This window comes from Podarcis erhardii (genome assembly GCF_964252035.2).
Source record: "Podarcis erhardii genome assembly, chromosome: 3".
Lineage (NCBI taxonomy): Eukaryota > Metazoa > Chordata > Lepidosauria > Squamata > Lacertidae > Podarcis > Podarcis erhardii.
In genome coordinates this window covers 62,059,763-62,083,003 of record NC_138507.1, presented here as the reverse complement: position 1 = coordinate 62,083,003, position 23,241 = coordinate 62,059,763, and the positions used below count along the sequence as shown (strand labels likewise).

Here is a 23,241-nt window from a genome sequence, read left to right as displayed (position 1 = left end):
TAATTCCAGACACCTTATTTCCTCTATGCCTTTCACAAAATTGGCAGTGGCTTGAAGCCTGGCAGTCCATTTTGGCAGGGAAATCTTCCACTGAGCAGTTTGCACACAAATTGCTAGTGTACATGACAGTATGATAATCCTCCCTGCTCTCCTTATGGAGAGACACATGGGGATTTGCATTAATTAACTGCCCCTGAATGGTTCTGCCTGTGGAGCTCAGTACACTGGGGAACCGATTGCAACATTTAGGACTCCTCCAGACATCCTATTTGTTATGCATTCATGATTATTTGTGCTCATGATGGTATTGGAGCGGTTATACACGATCCCACTTTCAATACTGTTTGCCCCTGCAAAAGCTTCTGGCCTGCTTTGTCACCAGCTGGTGTATGCCAACTTCCTGCTGAAATCCTGTAACTTTTCATACCACAAATGTATTTATTTACATACTTCAGCAATTTGTATACTGCTTGATCACAGTCATCTCTAAGTGGTCTCTAAATGTCCCAGGAAACTGTTCGTGTTCCACTTTTCATGCACTGTAGCACAATAGTAATACTACAGCAACACTGGGGAAGCATTGAAGAACAGCTAATAATGGGGTGATGTGTGGCTGGTCCAGTATAAGTCCACCACATGTGTGCCACTTGCTTTTTGCCACCCTAGCTTACTGTGAACATTACATTTTAAAAAGCCACTGGTCTCAAGCTTGGCAGCCCAGTTCACCCATCCCTAAGGCCAACTTTGATTGGACTAGTGTTCTGTGGCCCCCTAGTACTTGTGCTCTAGGGTTCTGCATGACACTCTTTTGTCCACAATGCAATTTAACATCTATATCAAGCCACTGTGAGAAGTGGTTAGGGATTTAGGAGTATGGTGTTAATACTAGGCTGGTGATAGGCAGCTGTATTTCTCCCTAACAGCTGAATCAGGTGTGTTGGTACAAGCCCTGAATCAGTGTCTGAATGCAGTGATGGACTGAATGGGGGTCAATAAATGGAGTGTGAATCCTGGGAAGATGGAGGTTCTGTGAGTAGGTGGTTCCCACGTCTGGAAGATTTGCGATTGCCTGATCTGGATGGGGTTAAATTTCTTCTAAAGGGACAGGTGTGTAGCTTGGAGATACTCCTGGATACATCTATTTTATTAGACATCCAAGCAACCGGTATGACTGGAAGTGCCTTTTTCCCGCTTCAGCTGGTGCGTATCAGATAACCTGGCCACTGTACTCCATGCATTGGTAGTCTTGATACAGGATTACTGTAATACACTATATGTGGGGCTGCCATTGGGACTGGTTCAGAAGCTCTAGCAAGTAGCAAATTCAGTAGCTGTCTTCAGTGGTTGATGGGGGTACATGGTACATGGTCAACAGCATGTTACACATCTGCTGAAACATCTGCACTGGTTTACTTATATGGCTCCAGGTCAGATTTAAGGTTCTTGTGCTATTGTACAACTTGGGTCCAGAGTACCTTAAGGACCATTTGAACCCTAATATCCAAGGCTCAGTCACTGAGGTCATCCAGAGGAGTGTTGTTAGCTTTCTCCCATGTTACAGAAGCCCAAATGGTGGTCATTTAGTGTCACTGGTTCCACACTCTTCCAGCAGAGATTTGGTAGGCAACCTTGCTCATCCTTGCCCTTGAAATTTGGGCTCTCAAATTTCAGCAGACACCAAAATTCGGCATCAGCCCCCCCCCCCCCATCTCTAGCACATCATTCTACATCATAGTTGCGGTGCCCCCCACATCATCTGCGCCCAGTGTGGCCAAACTGGTCTTGCTACCCTAAAACTGCTTCTGTCCTTGCTATTGACTCCCGAAGAATATTTTATGCCAACAGGCCTATGCAGCTGTTTAAACCAGGCATAGGTAAAGTTGGCCCTCCAGAAGCTTTGGGACTACAACTCCCATCATCCCTGACCACTGGTCCTGTTAGCTAGGGATGATGGAAGTTGTAGTCCCAAAACATCTGGAGGGCCCAGTTTGCCTATGCTTGGTTTAAACTGTGTTGATTAATCATTTTAATGATTATTTCATATTGTTTTTATGATATTTAATGTTCTATTATATATATTATTGTTTTATGCCACTTTGATACTATATATGAGTTGATGGTATATAAATACTTTTGTAAATAAGTAAATAAATAAATAAATAAAAGGTGTCACCCTCACATACTTTGTGAAAATGCAAGCAGAAGAATGATAGAGTGAATGTACAAATCAGCCTGAGTCTCACAGAGTTCAGTGGCATCACCCTTGAGCAAGTAACGCGCAAGACAATTCATGAGTCAATGCAGCAGCAACAGGGGTGCCACCTGGGGGGCGTGGGTCTGATGTCTTCTAAATTTTCAAGGGGGCGGGGGTGGGCCCCTCAAAATTCCACAGCAGCCCATTGCGTGGCATGCGCGAGAGACATTATCACATTGAGTGGCATGTGCACATGACGTCAGCACGGCATATGGCGTGGGCTCTCTCAGTCACGGGAGCAAGGCAGTGTTGAACAGCATAGTTATTCTATCCTGCAGCTGAAGGGACAGATTCAATTTCCACCCACTTGCACAATGGAAATACACATGTGCAACAGGACTTTCCATTTCTCTTCTCCTTACACATCATCACATGGACTCAAAATCTACTCTGGATTTTGGGGGACTGCAGGGGGGAAGAGAGGAAGGAGCCACATTGTATGAGCCTATACCCACTCATGCTACATTGAATCTTACTTCAAACTTTAAAATTCTTTATAGTATATTCACAATTTCATACCAAATCATCCTGCTAGGGTCTCCCACTCCAGATGTTGTTGGACTCCAGTTTTGCTTAGCTCCAGTAAACATGGCCAATGGTCGGGGCTAATGGGAGCTGTGGCGTGGAAACATCTGGAGGCCTCCCCCGCAGTAAGGGATGTAATCTGAAATTGGAGTAAGGTAAAGGTACCCCTGCCCGTACGGGCCAGTCGTGTCCGACTCTAGGGTTGTGCGCCCATCTCACTTAAGAGGCTGGGGTCCAGCGCTGTCCGGAGACACTTCCGGGTCACGTGGCCAGCGTGACGAAGCTGCTCTGGCAAGCCAGCACCAGCCCAGCACACGGAAACGCCGTTTACCTTCCCGCTATAAAGCGGTACCTATTTATCTACTTGCACTTAAGGGTGCTTTCAAACTGCTAGGTGGGCAGGAGCTGGGACCGAAAGATGGGAGCTCACCCCGCCGTGGGGATTCGAACCGCCGACCATGCGATCGGCAAGCCCTAGGCACTGAGGTTTTACCCACAGCGCCACCTGCGTCCCAGAAATTGGAGTAGGCATTTATTATAACTGTTAAAACCACTGGGAAAGTGAAATAGGTGAGGTTAACACTTTTTCACTATGAGGTCAGTATTTCCTGTGCTGCGGTGACTTAGAAAAAAACCAAAGCATTCGCTTCAAACAAATGAAGCACCACAGTGTCCTTGGTATGCTCAGTCATTTATGAATGTGTTTATAAGCATAGTTATTTCTACTTCCCTGATAAAAGCATAAATGTACAAAAGTTACTATTGTTTTTGCATATTGCACCAGTAATACAGAGCAGAATTTCATTTCTTTCAGACCCGGATGGGGAAAATTTCCCAGCCACAAGGTCACATTTCTTTGTTGCTAACCTTCCAGAGTTTATGAGCCAGTAAGGGGACAGGCTCTGGAATTTTTGGCTGTAGAGACCCTGCTGATTGGAGCTATCAGGAAAAACAAGCTTTGCAAGTACAGTTGTACCTCGGGTTAAGTACTTAATTCGTTCCAGGGGTCAATTCTTAACCTGAAACTGTTCTTAACCTGAAGCACCACTTTAGCTAATGGGGCCTCCTGCTGCCGCTGCCACTGCGCTGCCAGAGCACGATTTCTGTTCTCATCCTGAAGCAAAGTTCTTAACCTGAGGTAATATTTCTGGGTTAGTGGAGTCTGTAACCTGAAGCATATGTAACCTGAGGTACCAGCTGTACACTGAGATAGCAATAAAACCAGGTCACACAACCCTCTTGTTCTGTTTGAGATACTGTAGTACAGTCCCAAGCAACCTCAAGTTCTGCTGGTTCTCACAAGAGAGTTGATGTGAGCAATACGTGAACACTTAAAGCACCTTTTTAATTTCAAGAGTGGTCACAGCACACGGAGCTATGACATCCCTCCCCTTGAGGCTGCAATTAGACTTGACATCATTAAATTTCCCATTGCAGCAAATCCAAACCATTTTTTAAAAGCCTAGCTGTTTCATGAGGGAATTCTTTTTAAAGGGTGGAGCTTCAGACAGGGAGGGTAGAGTTAAACACATCTGGCCTGAGAACAAGAAGTTCCCTGCTCCTTGTTTTGGACTCTAATATTTCAAGCAAAACAGACACTGGTCTCTTTTGCTGGAATCTTAAAAACATGGTAAGAAGCCTGCTGAATCAGAACAAAAGCCCATCTAGGCCAGCATTCTGCTTCCACTACCACCTTTCAGCGTTTTTAGCCAGTGTTGGAAGTTAAAGTTATGACTGAGTGATGCGATGCAGAGAATTCTAGGGTCACACGGAAAGTCAAGAGCAGATCAAAACTGTAAAATGAACTAAGATGTATTTTCTTTAGTCAATGTTGCAGGAACGTACTGTTTCGCTTTGAAAGTGTATTGTGCATACCTGTATGTGAGCCTGTAGTTTTTCCTGTAGTTTCAGACAATGGAGAAGGAACCTCGTGGTTTATTTTGAGGGGACTCCCCGCTTCATTTTGAGGCTGTCTTTTTTGTTTGGTTGCCGATAAATGTGAACGCTCACGAAATCCAGCATTTTAGTGTAGCCATGATTGGGAATGATTTGTGCTCACACACGAAAACTTAAGAAAAGAAAGGGTGACTGCTTGACCTTTTGCTCTAGCTGTTGTGAGGTCAACACAAACAACCACCACAAATGCTCTTCAGATTAGATACATTACTTTTTAGCAACTTGACATTTAGCTGATCCAAGCATGGGCATTGGATAAGCTCTGTTGCTTGAAGTGTTCACGTCTTGCTCCCATCAACTCTCCTGTGAGAACCAGCAAAACTTGAGGTTGCCTGGGGCCGTACTATCTCAGCCAGAACAAGAGGCAGCTGCAGCTTTATTATGCTCACGCGCCTCCCCAGAGAAGGGACTCTCCAGCTGAAAAGTCCGGAGGCCGTCCCTTGCCAGCCACCCCGCCCCTCTGTGAGAGCCCGGCTGGGTGGGTGGGGCTTTCTCCGAGGGAGCGGCTCCAGCCGCGGAAGTGCGGAGGCGGCCCACGGTGCTTTTTTTTTTGCCCTGCCTTGGTTTGTTGTGGTTCGGGGTGAGGAAAATGGGGCCGGCGGAGCTCCTGGTCGCCCTGGCGGTCTTGCCGTGGGCCTTCCGCGGCGGGTCTGGCGCGCTGGCACTGCCGGAGAAAGGTACCGTGGGAGGGGAACGGGTCCGGGTTCGGCCTCCTCCTGAAGCGAGGCGCCGCCGGAGTCTGGCGCATTGTTCAGCGCGGCTGGCTCTGCGAATTCGACTCTTAGAGACTCCTGGATTAAGAGGCCTGGGCTATAGGTTTAGGATCTGGTTTCCGGGATGAGTTTTCCGGTATGCCAAAGCTCGGTTGGTTCAACGCTGGTCGTTTTTGCTCGCTTCTGGTCTTGGTAGCGGCGCGCCTTCTCCACGCTTCCCTCTTTGGATTTTACGCATGGTCCGCGCGTCCCGTAGGTTAAGTATTTCGAAGGAGGCATCATCTCTAGTTACTGATCTTCGTTGCAAAGTCGACCGGGCACTTTGAAACACACGGGAAAGCCCCCCCTTGAAACCGGCCCATTCGTAAGGGGCTGCCCCCAAAATATGGGGACATTATTTATCCGTGTCAAATTTATTTCTTAAGTGCGTTTTTATATCCCACATGTTGTGTGTGCGCCGTTCATGTACCCTGGTATCAGGTATGCACGAAAGACATTATGCCCATCCCACCGCCATTCTAGGCTTCGAGTGAGTCAGGGTTTGTTAGAACTGATTGTGAGGCCTCAAATCCGTACAGCCGAATACAGTACTAAGTTGATCTGCCTTGCCAGCCAGCACTGCATTTACTTCCCACATATTGTCAAATATGCAGCTGGTGCTTCCAGGTCACAGAGTTTTAAGTGACTTTAGACCCCTGCTTGTGTTTGGCTCTTCTGTAAGGCTTTGTGATTTGGAAAATGTTTGGGATTTTCTTTTTTCATCCTGTATTGCATTATAGAAGAAGTAGGTTCTCTGGTGCTTATTCATACAAGGAAGTAGATAAGAAAGTTGATTCTTGTATTTTAATATTTTGCTGGAAGCCGCCCTGAGTGGCAGGGGAAACCCAGCCAGATGGGTGGGGTATAAATAATAAATTATTTATTATTAGAGTTAAGCAACATGGTATAAGCAGATTTACTTAAGTTACAGTAAATATGCCACATAGCATGTGAGTTGTATGCCCAACTGTGTTGCCTGGATTTTGTTGCTATAGGTGAGGCAATTTTGAGGCAAAATCTTCCATAACTCAGAAGATCTCCTTTTGCTGTGCTGATCCACAATGAAGCATTCTGTGATAAATTCCCAGTTCATGCAGATTCTACATTGTATTTTTTTAAATAAAAGTATTTATCTACCGCTGTATCATGTATCAACAGTTTACAACAATATAAAAGCATACAATGAATCCATTAAAAAAATACTGTAGAACAAAGGACCTGGTTAGTGCCCAGTATTAACTGTTGCTTACACTCAAACTAGCACACAATAACCTGCAAGGGGTCTGTGACTGAATTGTGAGAAATTTTTGCCAAAAGGCTACACTCAGTGGCTTCTTTTATTAGTTTTCCAATTATAACCCAATTATACAATACAAATTAGTTCCAAATTAATACAATTTCATTAAAGTGAGAACTCTTAAATTGGGACAGGGCCAGTCATGGAAGTCAAATGTCGTGTCCAGCGTAATATATTTCAGTGCTATTCTTTTTGTTATTAGAGTGAATGGCAGTCTTTAACTTAATATGAGAGAAAGTAAAGTGAACCTACCCTTTAGTTTATTTACAAATGCCCCAAGTCCTAAATTTTTCAGCCAAGCATATTTTTATTGTGATATGGCCTTTTTAGCACTGTATTTGCTGTGGATTTTTTGCTCCCAAACTGGCCGTGCAAAAGGCTGTTAGTGCTTAGGTATGAATCATTAGGTATATCAGTGTGATATTATGTCACCCTTTGTCATAGCTGTCAACGTTTCCCTTTTTTTTTAAGGGAAATTCCCTTATTCCGAATAGGATTCCTCGCAAGAAAAGGGAAAAGTTGACAGCTATTCCCTTTGTTGACCTAATGTTTCAGACTACAGTTCCCATCAGCCACAGCTATTACAGCTGTGCTGTTTGGGCTGATGGGAGGAGTAGTCCAAAAGCATAGAGGGCACGACATTGGTAAAGACTATATTAGGTGTATAAAGTTATAGATTAATCAGAGTAACACCTGGGTTTGTTTGCTCATGCTGGTGCATGTGATCAAGGGATACATGGGGCTACCTTTGAAGGTGACTCAGAAGTTACAGAATGCGGCAACTAGACTGGTGACTGGGAGCGGCCGCCGAGACCATATAACACCAGTCCTGAAAAATCTTCATTGGCTCCCAGTACATTTCTGAGCGCAATTCAAAGTGTTGGTGCTGATCTTTAAAGCCCTAAACAGCTTCAGTCCTGTATACCTGAAGGAGCGTCTCCACCCACATCATCTAGCCTGGACACTGAGGTCCAGTGCCGAGGGCCTTCTGGCGGTTCCCTTGCTGTGAGAAGTGAGGTTACAGGGAAACAGGCAGAGGGCCTTCTTGGTTGTGGCGCCTGCCCTTTGGAACGCCCTCCCATTAGATGTCAAGGCAATAAACAACTATTTTACTTTTAAAAGACAACTGAAGGCGGCCCTGTTTAGGGGAGTTTTTAATGTATGATGCTGTATTGTTTTTAATATTCAGTTGGCAGCCGCCCAGAGTGGCTGGGGAAACCCAGCCAGATGGGCGGGGTATAAATAATAAATTGTTATAATATTATTATTATAGGCATGGACTGAAGCATAGTTAAGCAGGGATGTGTGCAGGGGTGAGGCTGCAGAGTAGATGTGCACTTTTGCTCTCTACACCTGTGCTCGGGGGGGGCGGGCACACGGTATTGATATGGGACCTTCAGCAGTTGTACAGTTGATCCAGACAATGGTAATCAATAAATCTTGCGCTCTGCAAGTTAAGCACACTAGGCTGCTAAACCAACTTGTCCATAAAGGTCACTTAAAATCAGCTGGCCCTGGACCCATGAAACGACTGTAAACTCTTTCTTTTCACAATACTTCTGAATTCTAAAGATACGTTATTAGTGTTAACCTATTGAATCAGTCTAGTAAGATTTCCACACATCCTCTGTATCAGGAATAGCTAACTCACAGGCAGCCTCTGTTCCACCAAGCAGCTTTTAAGACCCTCAAATTTGTCATCTGTTGTTGTTCTAATGTGCTTTTAGTTTGTTAATTTTACTCATGTGGGTTTCTTACTGTGATGCCATGAGCTCTCCAAAATTTGTCAAGATTTTAATTTTTTGATGAGTGCTTCCATAGGTCTCCTGTGACCCTGACTCCCAAAGGTTGTTTGTGAGTCCCCAATGGCCCCACTAAATTTGATACTGTATTTAAAATACTGACTACTACATAATACTACTACTGTGATGCCATGATGTCAGAAATTTTTGTGTGTGTGAGAGAGAGAGAGACATCTCTAAGATCCCTCAGATTTTTTATTCCATATGAATTTAACCAGGAAGGATAAAAATCGATTTAAAATAGTGTAGTCTTTTGGAAAGAAGCTTTTAAAACTGTTCTCACTATGGCCACTCTTGACATACATGCTCTGAAGAATTGACTATGGTTCAAGGTGGCCTTTGACCCTTTAGGAAGGCATGAGGAACAGATGCGGAGCAAGTATTTGAAGAGGCACTCGGGAAATCACTTGGAACTCTAGTTGCGCATTTTCTGGAAATATGTTAGAGATCCCCAGCTTAGTATCGTTTAGCAGCTGGTGTGCTTGTAGCTTCAAAACAATTGTGTAACTCAAGTTTGGAAGGCCTCTAAGGAATAGTGGTTTACTAAAAGCTAGGAACTTTTAGCTTCACATAGTGCATCGTCCTGAGTGTGGAAAGGATATTGTCAGCTTAGTGAACTGTCCTTTTCTTCCTTTTGCTTACATTCCTGAAAAGTTTAAAAGATGGCTCCATGATAGAGGTAAGTCTTATGTTGCCTGCTTTAATGAAAGGTGGATTATCTCTACAACTAAGTAAAATGTATCTTCCCTTTTATCCAATGGAAGACGCAAAGGCATTCATTTAGAACTTAAAATGTTGCACCTACATTGCACAATATGAGTGAAAACATAACTTGTGGGTGCCAGTGCAAGAGGAAGTCCTGGCTATATTTTACAGTTGCAGATGAAGCATCCTGTGGGGTTTAACAAGGGTACCCACTGTGTGCAAAAACCCTGCAAGGGGTCTGCCCAAATACCAGGAAGCAGCAGGAGTCAGGAGAAGTTGTATTTGTTCATGAGCTACAGAACAGCAGCTCAGCATAGCAGGCAAGACTAAGGTGCTAACCCATTTCTACTGAGCTATGGAGGGAACTACATCAAGAGAGGGGAGGGGTGTTCCTGTCACAGACTAGACCTGTCTCTTAATGAGAAAGGCCTCACTCACTACACTAGAAGTGGCTAGACCAGGTGGCTTAGCAGGACTATACAGGATTATTACCCCGGTTTGTCATGATGTACAGAAAGTTTTGTGGGAAGAAATTGGAAGAAAATGTTGAAATATAGGAAATAGGTAAAAACAACTAGGGAGGGAAATGAGGCTATTAAAAAGTACAATATAACTTTAAGAACGAAGTTTGGTTTCCTCCCCCCCCCCAAATAAAAATCCATCTTTCCTCAAGTCATGTGTTTTAGATCATACGCCTGAGGCAAGGATGATCTTACAGCTGATTTTTTTTGTAAAGTGCTCTGGGAGCCTCTCTCTCTTACTAAAAAGCAGTGTATAAATAATTTTAATTCGGGGTGGCTTTTAGTAGTTAATTCATAGTGAGGGAAGTAGCTTATCAACCTCAAGCTCTCTGTGCCACCTTGGTTCATGCAGGGTGGTACAGTTTTTGAAGGCTGGTATCATTTTTGAAGGCTGGCAAGGCTACAGTTGGTATATTTGTAGAAATTTTCAGTGGAATTAGACCTACTGACATGTGTCCTGAAATGCATAGAAAGAGGGCAGGACAGACCTCCTTTGCTTCCATGCATTTGACATAAGGTGAGAATAAGCTGTAGGTGCCCACATCCACACATGCAATCCCCTCCATCCAGATTTCAGGCATAGAGGTTGGACATTTCCTACATGTATAGGAATGCACATGTATGTGACATGCGGGAGGCTGCAGAAACACAGGGCAATTCTGCTGTCCACCCCAGCCCCTGTGTGTTCTGTTTATATCCTTCTACTAGAATTATAAATAGTCATTTGGTTGGCTGTTTTCAAAATTCATTTAATTCAGTTGCATCAAAGCAGTAATAACCTTTGTATTTTCAGTGCCTTCACCAAGCAATATTGTCATAGATTCATATAATTTCAACACCTCTGTTCGGTGGGATTACAAAAGTGTGTCTTCAAAGACTCTCTTTACTGTGAGCATCCAGTGCTATGATAGGTAAGACTGTTTTGACTTTGTACCTCCCCCAAATGTTTGTTCGTTCAGTGCTGTCTTCTAATGAATCAGCAGATTAACAAAAATAAACAATTTTTGCAATTTTATCACACTTTATAAATCTGAATATGAATTTCGAATGTTTTCTTTTCTTTTGTTTTACATAGGGCTGGTGATGTGGAAGTTGATAACTGTGTAAACATAACACAACACTATTGTGATATCACCCACGAGGTTGATGAGTCGTGTGATACATTCTGGGTGAAGGTTAAAGCTCTTAATGGACCGCATGAATCTGACTATACAAGTTCAGACCGATATCATGTGTTTGAGAATGGTAAGTTGTCATTGAAATATGTAAGGCTTCTAGATCTTGAGTGTGGGCTATCCTTTGCAATGGGGCTAGGGAATCTCCAGGCTGCAGGGCAATTGGGGGCTCACATGGGGGTTCAACTTAGCCCACAAGGTTGCAGTTTGTAGGTGCTCCTGTATTTAACATGGACACTGGAGGCTAAGGTGGCATTTTTTTCCCACTCTAGCATGTTCACCAGCTACGATCCCTTTTGGACAAAGGTGATCTGGCCACTATACTCCATGCTCTGGTACTTTCCAGATTGGATTACTGAAACGCGCTCTACGTGGGGCTACCCTTGTTGACTCAGAAACTTCAGTTGGTCCAAAAGGCAGCAACCAGATTACTGACTGGGGTTCCATTTAGATCTCATACAACTGTGTTTTAAAACAGTTGCAGTGGTTCCCTGTTTGTTTCTGGGCCCAATTCAAGGTACCACTCACATTGCTGTTTAAAGCCCTAAACAACTCAGGCCCCCAATATCTGAAAGACTGTCTCCTTCCCTACATACCCTCTACGGTGCTGAGACCAGCAGAAAAGGCCCTCTTGGTAGTTCTAAGGCTTGGGTGGGCAGCCAGGAGAGGGCATTCTGTGTGGCGGCCCCTAAGCTGTGGAACTACCTACCCACACAGGTTTGCCTTGCACCCTTCATTGTACTGTTTAAACACCTGCATCTACAGGTGTTTTCAGGACCCACCTTATTTTTATGGTTGTGGATTGTTTTAAATTGTCCGTAATGTTGTTTTAATGTTGTAACCCATCCTGGGACCTTAAGGTAAAGGGTGGGTACTACTACTACTATTATTATTATTATTATTATTATTATTATTATTATTATTATTATTTTCTCCAAACCACACCTAGCCACACATCAACTGTTACTGATTATGCCAGCTGAAAAGCAGACAGTCAGGGTTTAATACTTCACTGTTTGTCAAGTTCCCAGCAGGGAGCAAGATCACAGAGCAGGATTAAATCTAGTTATAGGTAGGTAGCCGTGTTGGTCTGCTGTAGTCGAAAAAAATTAAAAAAAATCCTTCCAGTAGCACCTTAGAGACCAACTAAGTTTGTTATGGGTATGAACTTTTATTGGTATCTGAAGAAGTGTGCATGCACACAAAAGCTCATACCAATAACAAACTTACCGTAGTTGGTCTCTAAGGTGCTACTGGAAGGAACTTTTTTATCAGGATTAAATCATCACTCATCTGAGTGACAATTAAAGCCAGTGCTTTTTTCTAGAAAAATAGGTGCCGGCACTCACCATGAAGTTGTTACAGTAAGTGTCACACTTTTTAACAACAACAAAAGTGCCAGTACTGGGTACCCTGAAAATAATAATTTATTTATACCCCACCCATCTGACTGGGCTTCCCCAGCCACTCTGGGTGGTTTCCAACAAAATATTAAAATACAGCACTGATTGTCTGAAAGCAGCTCTTGTACACAACCCTTTTGAAAGAGACTTCTGCAAAGGCTTTAAGTCTGTCCCTGCTCTCCAGGTTGAGCCCCTCCAAAGGGGAGCGGCTGTCTTAAAGTCTTTTGTAAATCTCCCTTTTTTAAGTCCCAAGTCTCGGAGGCTAAGAAGCGAAGTGCAAGGTGACTTGGGAAAGGGTTTGCAAGTGTCCTTTACTCCCCTCTGAGATCAGGAACTTAAAGCGGGGAGACTCACAGAGCCCTTTGCAAGGCTTCCCTCGCTCCCCTTTTAAGCCTCCAAGCTCAGGGGCTTAAGAGTGGAGCATGGGAAGTAGGCCTGGGTGATATATTGATTTATCGCCCAGGACCAGTATGAGACCACGATGTTGGTTTGACTTAGCGGTATATCGCTGGTGAAACTGCCACCACTCCTGAGTCCCTCTGCTAGCAGCGTCCACTGGAGGGAGTCAAGAGTTCCTTCCTCAAGCGGGCACTGCTTGTTCCTCCCTCTGCATCTTTAAACTGCTCAACTGAGGAGTGTGCAGCTGCCCTTGCCTCAGTTGAGCAGTTAAAGGAGCCCCCAGCCTGGCAATGTCTCCTGCAAGCCAGCGGTGGGTTAGAGGCTCTGAAACTGCTCCGCTGAGGGGAGCGCAGTTGCCACTCCTCAGTTGAGCAGTTTAATATTCCCCCCCCCCATCTGAGACAGCCCCAGTGCTCTCGCAGCTTGCACAAGAATGGCAAGATGGCAAGAGCATCAGGGCTGTTTTAACTGCTCGCTGTGGGGAGCAGCAACCCTCTCTCCTCAGCTGAGCAGCGCAAACAAGTTGTGTTGTCCCAGTCTGCAAGCCTGGGTGAAACTGCCTCAGCTCTTGCCAGCGCATCTTGTTTTTTCAGCATCCTGGTATATCGCCAAACCCCACAGTGTTTGGCTGGCGATACACCGTGATGTCGAAAAGCTGATATCGCCCAGCCCTAAGGGGGAGATGTGTGTAGCACAGGTGAGCAGCCTGTGACAAATAGTACCTGCCTCCAATTAATGCTCCTATTATGATTCATGAGGGGTAGCTTCACAATTTCCTTACTGAGTAACTTCATGGGTTGTCGATTCTCTCTGTTGATTATCATTTTAATTACTTCTGTAGTACTTCACAGAGTTAAAAGAAAAGTATAGTTGTTATTCTTGCAGCACAACACTTTGCGGTATATTAAGAGAGTGGCATGACCCAAGCAGCCTGATCCCTACATACAGTAGAATTTTAGCCAATACAAATGGGCTGAGGGTTGCATTCTGTCCACAAGTTGTTCCCCAGAAAAGATCTGATGATTCACCCATACTGCTTCAATCACGCTGATAAATGTTTAAAGTTGTCTGTAGCTAACTTTCTTGCATTGCAGTACTGTGAACTGTTTGATATTAATAGGAAAAGTTTAACTGTTTCAGGCCGAATAGCACCACCAAAATTTAATATCTGCATTGAGAATCATGAAATAAAAGTTGATACTGAAGTTCCTCTCACTCCATATGGCAAGAAGTCCCCACTTACTTTAAGGGCAAACATCACAGACTTCACCTCCAGAGTGTTCCTTTGGGAAAAAGGACACCCGGAAAAGGTATATTTAAGACTATCAACTTCTCTCCCTAATGTAGAGGCTGTTTTTGATGTGATGCTCAGAGAACAATTTCAGCATAGTTCTGATGAGCTTCAGTTCTCCACCAGGCACATGAAGTATATTCCATACATTTTTTAGGAAACTGGAAGTTGCCTAATGGCTGGACTTCTGGGTGTGCTTTGTTTCCTGTTTCCTGCTGTATACTTCATATTCTTGAGCTGTGAAGGGACATCCTGTTTTTCTTCTTGATATTAGCATGGGGAAGGTAAAGGCCTGGAAAAAAAAATGTGTTTCTTTCAAACTGTGTGCTTGCTTCTCTCAATCTACAAGTGTACTATTTCCCCTTAAGGGCATAGTTGGCAAGATTTATTTTTGATAAGTGCTGCAAACCTCAACGACATAAATTCACATGATTGACCTGTTCATTTATGCTGAAGCACTGACAGTTTTGCAATGACAGTTGGAATTCTTTACCCAAGTCATTCCTGTTACTTACTGTGTTCAGAATCTAGGTGTGTGTCTCTGAATCAGGAGTACTGCATAGAGATTTTAATGGACAATCTCATGTGCCCTAAGACTGTTCAATGTGTTACTCATCACAGCAAGACAATTGAAAACAATACATTGAAAACAATTTATGTTAAACAGGTTTCTAAGTATTGTGTATATTAGGGTACAATTAAAGTTTCAGTTTCCACATTTTTTTCAAGAAACAAAGCTTTATCTCTTAGAGTACTGATGGTTTAATTGTGCTACAGCAGTAACAATAGTATATAATGTCTTTTAAAATAAGGTAGTAATTTACCACACCCACACCAACACGTACCTACCTTAAAATTTAAGAGAAGAAATCACCAGGGAGGAAGAGATTTGTGAAAATTATGTAGGATCCAGCTGCATATTGCCACTGAAGACCTGGGGCAGTGCTTCCACATTGGATTAGAATAAAGGTTAAGGTAAAGGTACGGCTGACCATTAGGTCCAGTCGCGGACGAGTCTGGGGTTGCGCACTCATCTCGCTTTACTGGCCAAGGGAGCTGGCGTTTGTCTGCAGACAGCTTCCGGGTCATGTGGCCAGCATGACTAAGCCACTTCTGGTGAACCAGAGCAGCGCACGGAAATGCTGTTTACCTTCGCACTGGAGCGGTTCCTATTTATCTACTTGCACTTTGACGTGCTTCTGAACTGCTAGGTTGGCAGGAGCAGGGACCGAGCAACGGGAACTCACCCCGTTGCAGGGATTCAAACCACCGACCTTCCGATCGACAAGCCCTAGGCTCAGTGATTTAGACCACAGCGCCACCTGCTTCCCTCTGGGTTAGAATAATGAGCACTAAATAATGGAAATGGGGGGGGGGAGCAGAGGAAGAAAGGGACTTGGTGAGGAAGAGAGTGCTAGCAAAATGTTGGGAATGAGTAGGGCCACATTGTGAGAGAAAGACAAAACCAAGGGCAAGAGAATGCATGCACTTAGAAGCAAAGAGCAAAAGTTTAAAATGAATGTCACAATGAAAGGGGAGCCAGTAAAGAAGACAGAAGTGGTCAGTCCAGGAGGCAGGATGGGCAAAATGAGTAGCAGATTTGAGAACTCAAGATAGAGGGTGGAGAAGAGAATTAAGCATGCCTGGGGAGGGAATTAGGCAAGCTTGATGCTTTAAGTAATAGAGGCAGCATAAAATCAGTATAAACCAATGTTTTAGTTGTAGGAGGAGAAAGAATGAAATTTGGATATATTCAACAAATGCAAAAGTCAGGATAATGTAATGGTAAAGAAGAAAAGACAGGAATTTCTGTCTCTTTTTTAAATAGACTTTTTAAAAAGAGACAGTAATAATGGAACTAAAGAGGAGGAGCGGTAAAGAGGAGGAACTATAAATTCGATATATATTTCTTAGTTATTTCATTTGAAACAATTGGGGGGCAGGGCGGAATCCCAATATGTATTTTCATGTATCTAGGTATATGCCCCACAATATGTTGGTCATTGATCTAAAGATACCGCAAGTCTCTTGTTCTAACACTGTGAGGCTAAATCAGTATTTCAGTGAAAGAGAAGACAGTTGATGAGAAACAATAACATGGTTCTGTTAAGCAAAAAACCCCCAATAGCTTTTAAGAGCACAAAGAGGGATGCTGCATATTGAAATAGCAATGAGGTTAGAAAGAAGGGAAGAATGTGGACCAGGACCCTGATTAGTTGAAACACCACTGACACGAAGTAGGAATGGAGGTGGAGGGGAGGACAGAGAAAAGGGGGAAATGAGAAAATTGATTTCATCATGTTAGGAACAGGGAAGTAAACCACATACAGTATAAATCATGCAGTGGGGAAACAGAAATGGATAATCTGACTAATTCTAAAAACATGGAAAGAAAAATCTTGTTGTATCATGGAGCCTGTAAGAAAGGGTTTTTCTACTCTGCAAATCTTCAGTAGCAAATTAGGTTGTTAGTAGGCAGCGTTTAAATCAGCTGGCAGCCCCCTTCCTGTTTCCTTGCATATATTGTATTTACATAAACAAGTGTAACTTAAAAAAGGGGTTTTTTTTTTGTTATTTACAGCGTCAAACATTTGAGGCAGAGGACACATCATGTAGTGACACATCATGTACCATATCTATTCAAGTTCCTCCTTCGGAAAGCTTGTATTGTGTTTCAGTTCAAGGATTTTCAGAAGAGTTTGCCATTCAGAGTGAAGAATCTGAAGAGAGGTGTATTGACATTCCTCCTAAACACTCATCAGGTAAATAAGTTAATTCTTCATTATTTTGAAAGCCTCATAATCTGCAGAGCAGAGGATCATACAGAGGCACCAGGACAGGGGTGGGGAACCTTTACAGCTCTATGGGCCACAGTCTTAACAAAATCTGCCTCATAAACCAAATTGGACAGGTTGGCAAGTCGGCTACCCCTTAGTCATCTGCCATCATTGTGATCTCACATGATTGACTGGCTGGGGGTAGACTGCAGCCTCCACATCTTTGCAAAAGCTGCCTCTTTCCTCCTTTACTTAGAAGTAACCACCACTGAATTCAGTGGTTACCATGGTCACTCAGCTTCATAATTTGGAGTAGAGGAGGATCACAACTTTCACAGGGGTTAGGTTCGGAGATTGTACATATAGTCAAAACTGTGTGTAGCTAGAACAACCCTGGAATCACTCCCACCTTGACTATCCCTGCCTTTCGAGTGATGGCACACTGTGCAGGTCTTGCCTGCATTGCAGGGTGCCAGGAGCCTCTCAGAACCCAGCAAGCAAGGCAGAGGGCTTAAAGGTGCTTTCTGTGCCAGCACTTCTCAGCTCTGCTGTGCGTGCATTTGTATTACCGCGGGTGACCAGCCACCAGGTGCATAAAGCTGCGATCATGCAAATTAAGTGTGTGCAAGTTGCAAGTCGACTGTACTTGCATAGTTGCCATTCTGTCTAGATTCACAGGTACTAGTTCAGCTTTTTCTGACTGCTATGTCTTTATAACCTCCAGCTGTTCAACTGCTGCAGTTATGGGACGGCCCACAAACACATCCAGGGAGTTCTGTGTTTCAAAATGCAGCTTCCTGGTTCCTAATTTGTGAGAGGGAACCCATGATGTTAGTCTAGCTTCTTCAGAATCGTTCTCCCACCCACACCATCAGTAGAACTCCCTACTGATGGAAGACTGTCCCTCTCAAGCTAGAAATGCTACATACAGTAGTTGTACCTTGGTTTTCGAACAGCCTAGTTCTTGAACGTTTTGGCTCCCAAACGATCAAAACCCAGAAGTGACTGTTCCAGTTTTTGAATGTTCATTTGGAAGCTGCACGTCTGACAGGGCTTCCGCAGCTTCCGATTGCCTGCAGGAGCTTCCTGCAGCCAATCGGAAGCCATGCTTTGGTTTTCAAACGTTTTGGAAGTCGAGTGGACTTCTGGAACGGATTCCATTTGACTTCCAAGGTACGACTGTATAGATAGAATTTGTTTTAAACTCATTACATCATGCTCTCATGGATAACAGAGTGTTTGTGTGTGTGAGAGAGGGGGGGGGTGTCCGTCCATGTATCCAGATTGTGCTCCAGGCTGTTTTATAAATAGCTCTGCGTTGCCATGGAAGGACCTGCTAATTTACTGAAAAATATCTGTACTACTTTGAAATGTGTAGCATACGTATATGTGTGAATTAATAGTATTAGACCCAATGCCTTGTTATTGTATCAAATGTCTCTCTCTTTAATTTTGTAGATTTAACAGTTCCTATAACTGTAGGTGTTCTTGGATTTCTTCTTTTGGCGGGAATTCTTGCAGGAATCTACAGATGGTTCAGTAAAAAACAGAGAACAATTAAACTTCCTAAGTCTCTGGTAAGTTCTCTGTAGGAGCCTAAAGCTCTTTTCTTCATATGCTGTTGTTGTTGTTTAGTCATTTAGTTGTGTCCAACTCTTCGTGATCCCATGGACCAGAGCATGCCAGGCACTCCTGTCTTCCACTGCCTCCCGCAGCTTGGTCAAACTCATGCTGGTAGCTTCGAGAACACTGTCCAACCATCTTGTCCTCTGTCGTCCCCTTCTCCTTGTGCCCTCAATCTTTCCCAATATCAAGGTCTTTTCCAGGGAGTCTTCTCTTCTCATGAGGTGGCCAAAATATTGGAGCCTCAGCTTCAGGACCTGTCCTTCCAGTGAGCACTCAGGGCTGATTTCCTTCAGAAGGGAGAGGTTTGATCTTCTTGCAGTCCATGGGACTCTCAAGAGTCTCCTCCAGCACCATAATTCAAAAGCATCAGTTCTTCGGCGATCAGCCTTCTTTATGGTCCAGCTCTCACTTCCATACATCACTACTGGGAAAATCATAGCTTTAACTATACGGACCTTTCTTCATATATAATGTCTTAATAGCAAACAGACTCAAATTTTATTTTGTTGGTTCTCTTATAAAACTTACATGCTGCTTTATAGCTTCAGGAGACTCCCAAAGAGGGTTGCAAAAGTTTTCAAAATACAGTCATACACAACTATAATATTATGCACTATGCAGGATTTGGTAGAACACATTGAGTAAGCCAGGCATAGGCAAACTCGGCCCTCCAAATGTTTTGGGACTACAATTCCCATAATCTCTGACCACTGGTCCTGTTAGCTAGAGATGATGGGAGTTGTAGTCCCAAAACATCTGGAGGGCCGAGTTTGTCTATGCCTGGAGTAAGCGAGGACTGCTTTCTTCCTAATGACCTCTGCTGTTCAGGCCCAAAGCTGAAAAAAACCTTCCACTGCTGGTATAAAACGCTTGGACGCAGCACTGACAAAAATGTTGGGCCCGAGTGACTATTAGATGGTAGCAACAGTGTTCAGAATGCAGCGTCCATGGCATAGCACTGCATTGTGGGGAGATTAGAAATGCTGTCAGCAAGTTCAGCCACATGGGGCCCTGTGCACATCTTGGTCCCTGTGGTGCCTGACACAACCTGGCAGTATTAGTAGTCAAAAGCAAAGGCCTCCACAGCCAGATTCACTGGTGTGGCGACCATTTTAACTTTTATGGGCATTTATCCCACTTTTTTGTTTTAAATATCCAAATACACATTTATGTTCAAATGATGAATAAAAGATTGCAATGCATCATATCAATTTATGCAAAACATAAGATTGAGTATTTTATCTTCCATATCTTTATCTTTATCATATTCCAGTGATTTATGAACTCCCATCTTTCAGTAAGCTTATGGATTACTTGGACTTCCTTACTTCTCTTACAATTTTTATAGGGCTTATAACTAAACATGGGAGCTGTATGACAAATTTATCACATATTTTATTATGACTTATTTGTGTTGGACCGGATTATTATATTTTGCTCTTTTTTCAGCTTGTAAACTGCCTTGTTCATAGCAATATAGAAAGGCGGTATAAAAATTAAAAGTGAAACGAAATGAAATGGACAGGGAAGAAGCTGGAAGATGAGCAAACTGATGCACTCCCATGTGTTCATGCATGCTAAAACGGATGAGAAATGGGCTGTGTGGTATCTTTTGTTTCCAAGGAAAATAACTTGCCACTATATTTTTCATTTCCTTTTTCATTTCTTAAGGCTGCTGTGGTAAGAAACATGAACCCAGTCAACTTTGACCCCAGACCAGAAGGCAGACATGCTGTTCTTGTAACTGAACCAGACATTAAGCCAGAGTCGGATCCCTCAGGAGAGGCCACTGGCCTCAGTGACTCTGACCAAGAAGCAGATGCACTTCACTCTCAGAGAACTTCAAGTCTCCATGAAGGCATTATTGTGGAAATCTCTGAAGGTGAACAAAGTGCCGAAGAGAATGAAAATTATTTTAGAGACATCAGTGGCCAAGAAGAGATGTGTAGCAGTGTTCCAAATCTGGATCTTCCCAATGCAGATGTGGAACAACCCACACTCCCAGATAGCTGCAGAAACATTTCTGGTTATGACAGGCGTTGGCTTCCTCCTGATGTGGAAGAATGGCTAAAAACACAGAGTGCCAGTGACACACCAGAAGCCTAAGAGGTCCGTTTCTCAATCTGAGAACATTGTAAAAGAGAGAGAGAAGCAATTACTTTTGACTGTCACAAATATCCATTGTAAAGGTTTATAAGCACTTAGGGTTATCTGAAGTATTCTGCTATGAATTTGAAGAATTGTAGAGTTGGAAGGAAGCCTGAGGGTCAACTGGTCCAACACCCTGCAATGCAAGAATCATAATCTTTTGCTGCCCCCACTGTGGGAAGCAGTGTGCTTTTTGAATACTGGCTGCAGGAAACCTCAGGATGTGAAATGCTGCTGTGTTTCAGGCCCTGGTTGTGTGCTTCCTGTAGGCATCAGCTTGGCCAACTAACTGTGAGAACAGCATTCAGACCTAGATGGATCACTTGCTGCAATTTTTTACTTCTCATAATATATGTTTTTATGATTTATGATGTGAAATTTGAAACTATGATTTCCCAATCCTACAAAAGGTATGTTGCAAGCTAACACTCACATATTTAAGAGTAAGCCACATTGAATCCCTTACTTCAAAGAAGACCTGAAAGTTTTATTATAACCAAAGACTTAGTTTAACTGTACAGCTACACGCACACCTCTAGAGAAGGGCTTCAGCTAACTTTTCTAATAATAGCTATATAGATACAGTTAAATAAGTTTCCATAAATATCCTCAAGCATTAAATTGTACCTGCCCCACCAGCATGTTTGGGCCTTAGTCTGTGGTCAACTGATTTTAATGCCCCTCTATCTGGATACCTTCTCCTAACTTTGTAGAGAATATCTTTTCCAGTCTAGTGTAGTTCGCTCTTCCTTTTCTTTAGATTGATAGTTGGAACTGATAAAAACCCTCATCGCCACATAGATGGGTGCAAATACAGGTCGCGTCCCTTGCGACTGCAAAGCCTGTGAGCTACAGCCATGTATAAAATGAAGTGTGTGTGAATTGATAGAAATTACACCCCCCCCCCTTGTTTGTTCTTAGGTACCATGTTCACTTCTGAAAGGCATTATTATGAGCAATAGGTTCACATTAATGCATCTCCCCAAATTGCATTTTCATTTCACCCATTGGCAGGGCAGTGTTTAAAAATCTGATACTCATAACAAGACACAGCTCACTTGGAAGTGGGGGGGGGACCTAATAGAATGACAGTAACACACCAGATGCTCCAGCCTCATAAATTAGGAAAAGATTATGCATAGCCAGCTGTACCATATAAATGCCCAGTTTTTTATACTGCACCATGACTCTTGGTGTTTATCATATGGTCTAGCATCTGGTCAGCCCTGTCCACTTCCTATATATCTGCTCTGCTTTGGGGGTTATTTATATTCAGGGCTTTCTCCCCCGTTTGTATTGTTCCTTAGTCTAGTCTACCTATAATAAGACACAAATGTGGGCTGATACGGGGGGGGGGCACACACCACACAATGTCAAACAGGGACTAGACAGCAAAAAAAGGGGGAAGCAATGCACTAACTCGCGTCACATGGGGAACTGAATAGACTGAAGTCAGAGGATTTCTGCATAGTCTCCCTTTTTACTGCAGATTCATTGCGTATGTGCAATGCAGTGTATGCTTACCCACTGCAGGAAGAGCTGCTTGACCTTCCTAAACTAATGAACTGTTCAGCAAAATCTTCATTTCGACCTGAGATTATCAAGGCGTTTTGGAGCCATCTAAATACTGTTCTAGGTTTTTTAACAACCTACAGATAGGCTGACTGCAGAGCCCAAGGCTGAAGCATTCACCCATTCTGCCAGTAGTATGGTAGTGGAGATGTAACCAAAGATTGGGAAGTACCTACATTGGGGGGGGGGGGTGACAAGTGACCATAAGGGCCACAGTAACTCTCTCCTGATAGGTAGGCATTCCGCCACCTATCCACACAATAAACGTATGATACAGAAAGTGCACTGTTTACTCTGAATTGGCTCCATTAGCCCTCAGTGATGTCACAGTGCCAAATCAGGTGGGTTATTGAGTGTTGGGGATGCCATCGCATCTACATTGTGTTGCCTGAGATCACACTGTGAGGAAGCAGCAGTTCCAGTGGACAAAGGAAAATATATGCCAAAGCAACTACTGCCCGTTCAGCAACAAAAAAGTTCATCCTAGTTTCTTTACAAGTGGGTGATTAATATGGTGCCAGTTAAACTTCATGTTTGCAGCTTTTATTTTATTTCTGGTTAGATCTCTGTTTATATCTGAAAGCCATATCTGTGGTTAGCCTAGGGTTTAGCACTGATCTGTAATGTGTGAGAGCCAGCGTGGTGTAGTGGTTAAGAGCGGTGGACTCATAATCTGGTGAACCGGATTTGCGTCTCTGCTCCTCCACATGCAGCTGCTGGGTGACCTTGGGCTAGTCACACTTCTCTGAAGTCTCTCAGCCTCACTCGCCTCACAGAGTGTTTGTTGTGGGGGAGGAAGGGAAAGGAGAATGTTAGCTGCTTTGAGACTCCTTAGGGTAGTGATAAAGCGGGATATCAAATCCAAACTCCTCCTCTTCTTTATCCCTCACCTCTCTGTCCTGTGACCAACATTAGACACAAAGTTCTAAAAATGCTGTGTTTGATTTATGGGCATGGAACTTCTAATCCAAGTTTGTAATGTTAAAGCACTTTTGTACAGATTTGTTTTTAATTACATACATGTTTGTTATAAAAATA

The 23,241-nt window shown here is 43.4% G+C and overlaps 1 protein-coding gene across 1 annotated transcript; it reads left to right on the top strand.

The window, feature by feature from the left end:
- Positions 1-5,257: 5,257 nt before the first annotated feature.
- IFNGR1 (interferon gamma receptor 1) lies at positions 5,258-23,241 on the top strand. Its single transcript, XM_081856457.1, has 7 exons — positions 5,258-5,412; positions 10,606-10,723; positions 10,888-11,057; positions 13,930-14,099; positions 16,662-16,842; positions 18,316-18,434; positions 20,155-23,241. Exons 1-7 carry the CDS (start codon positions 5,325-5,327, stop codon positions 20,587-20,589), a joined length of 1,281 nt encoding a protein of 426 aa, XP_081712583.1. The 5' UTR covers positions 5,258-5,324; the 3' UTR covers positions 20,590-23,241.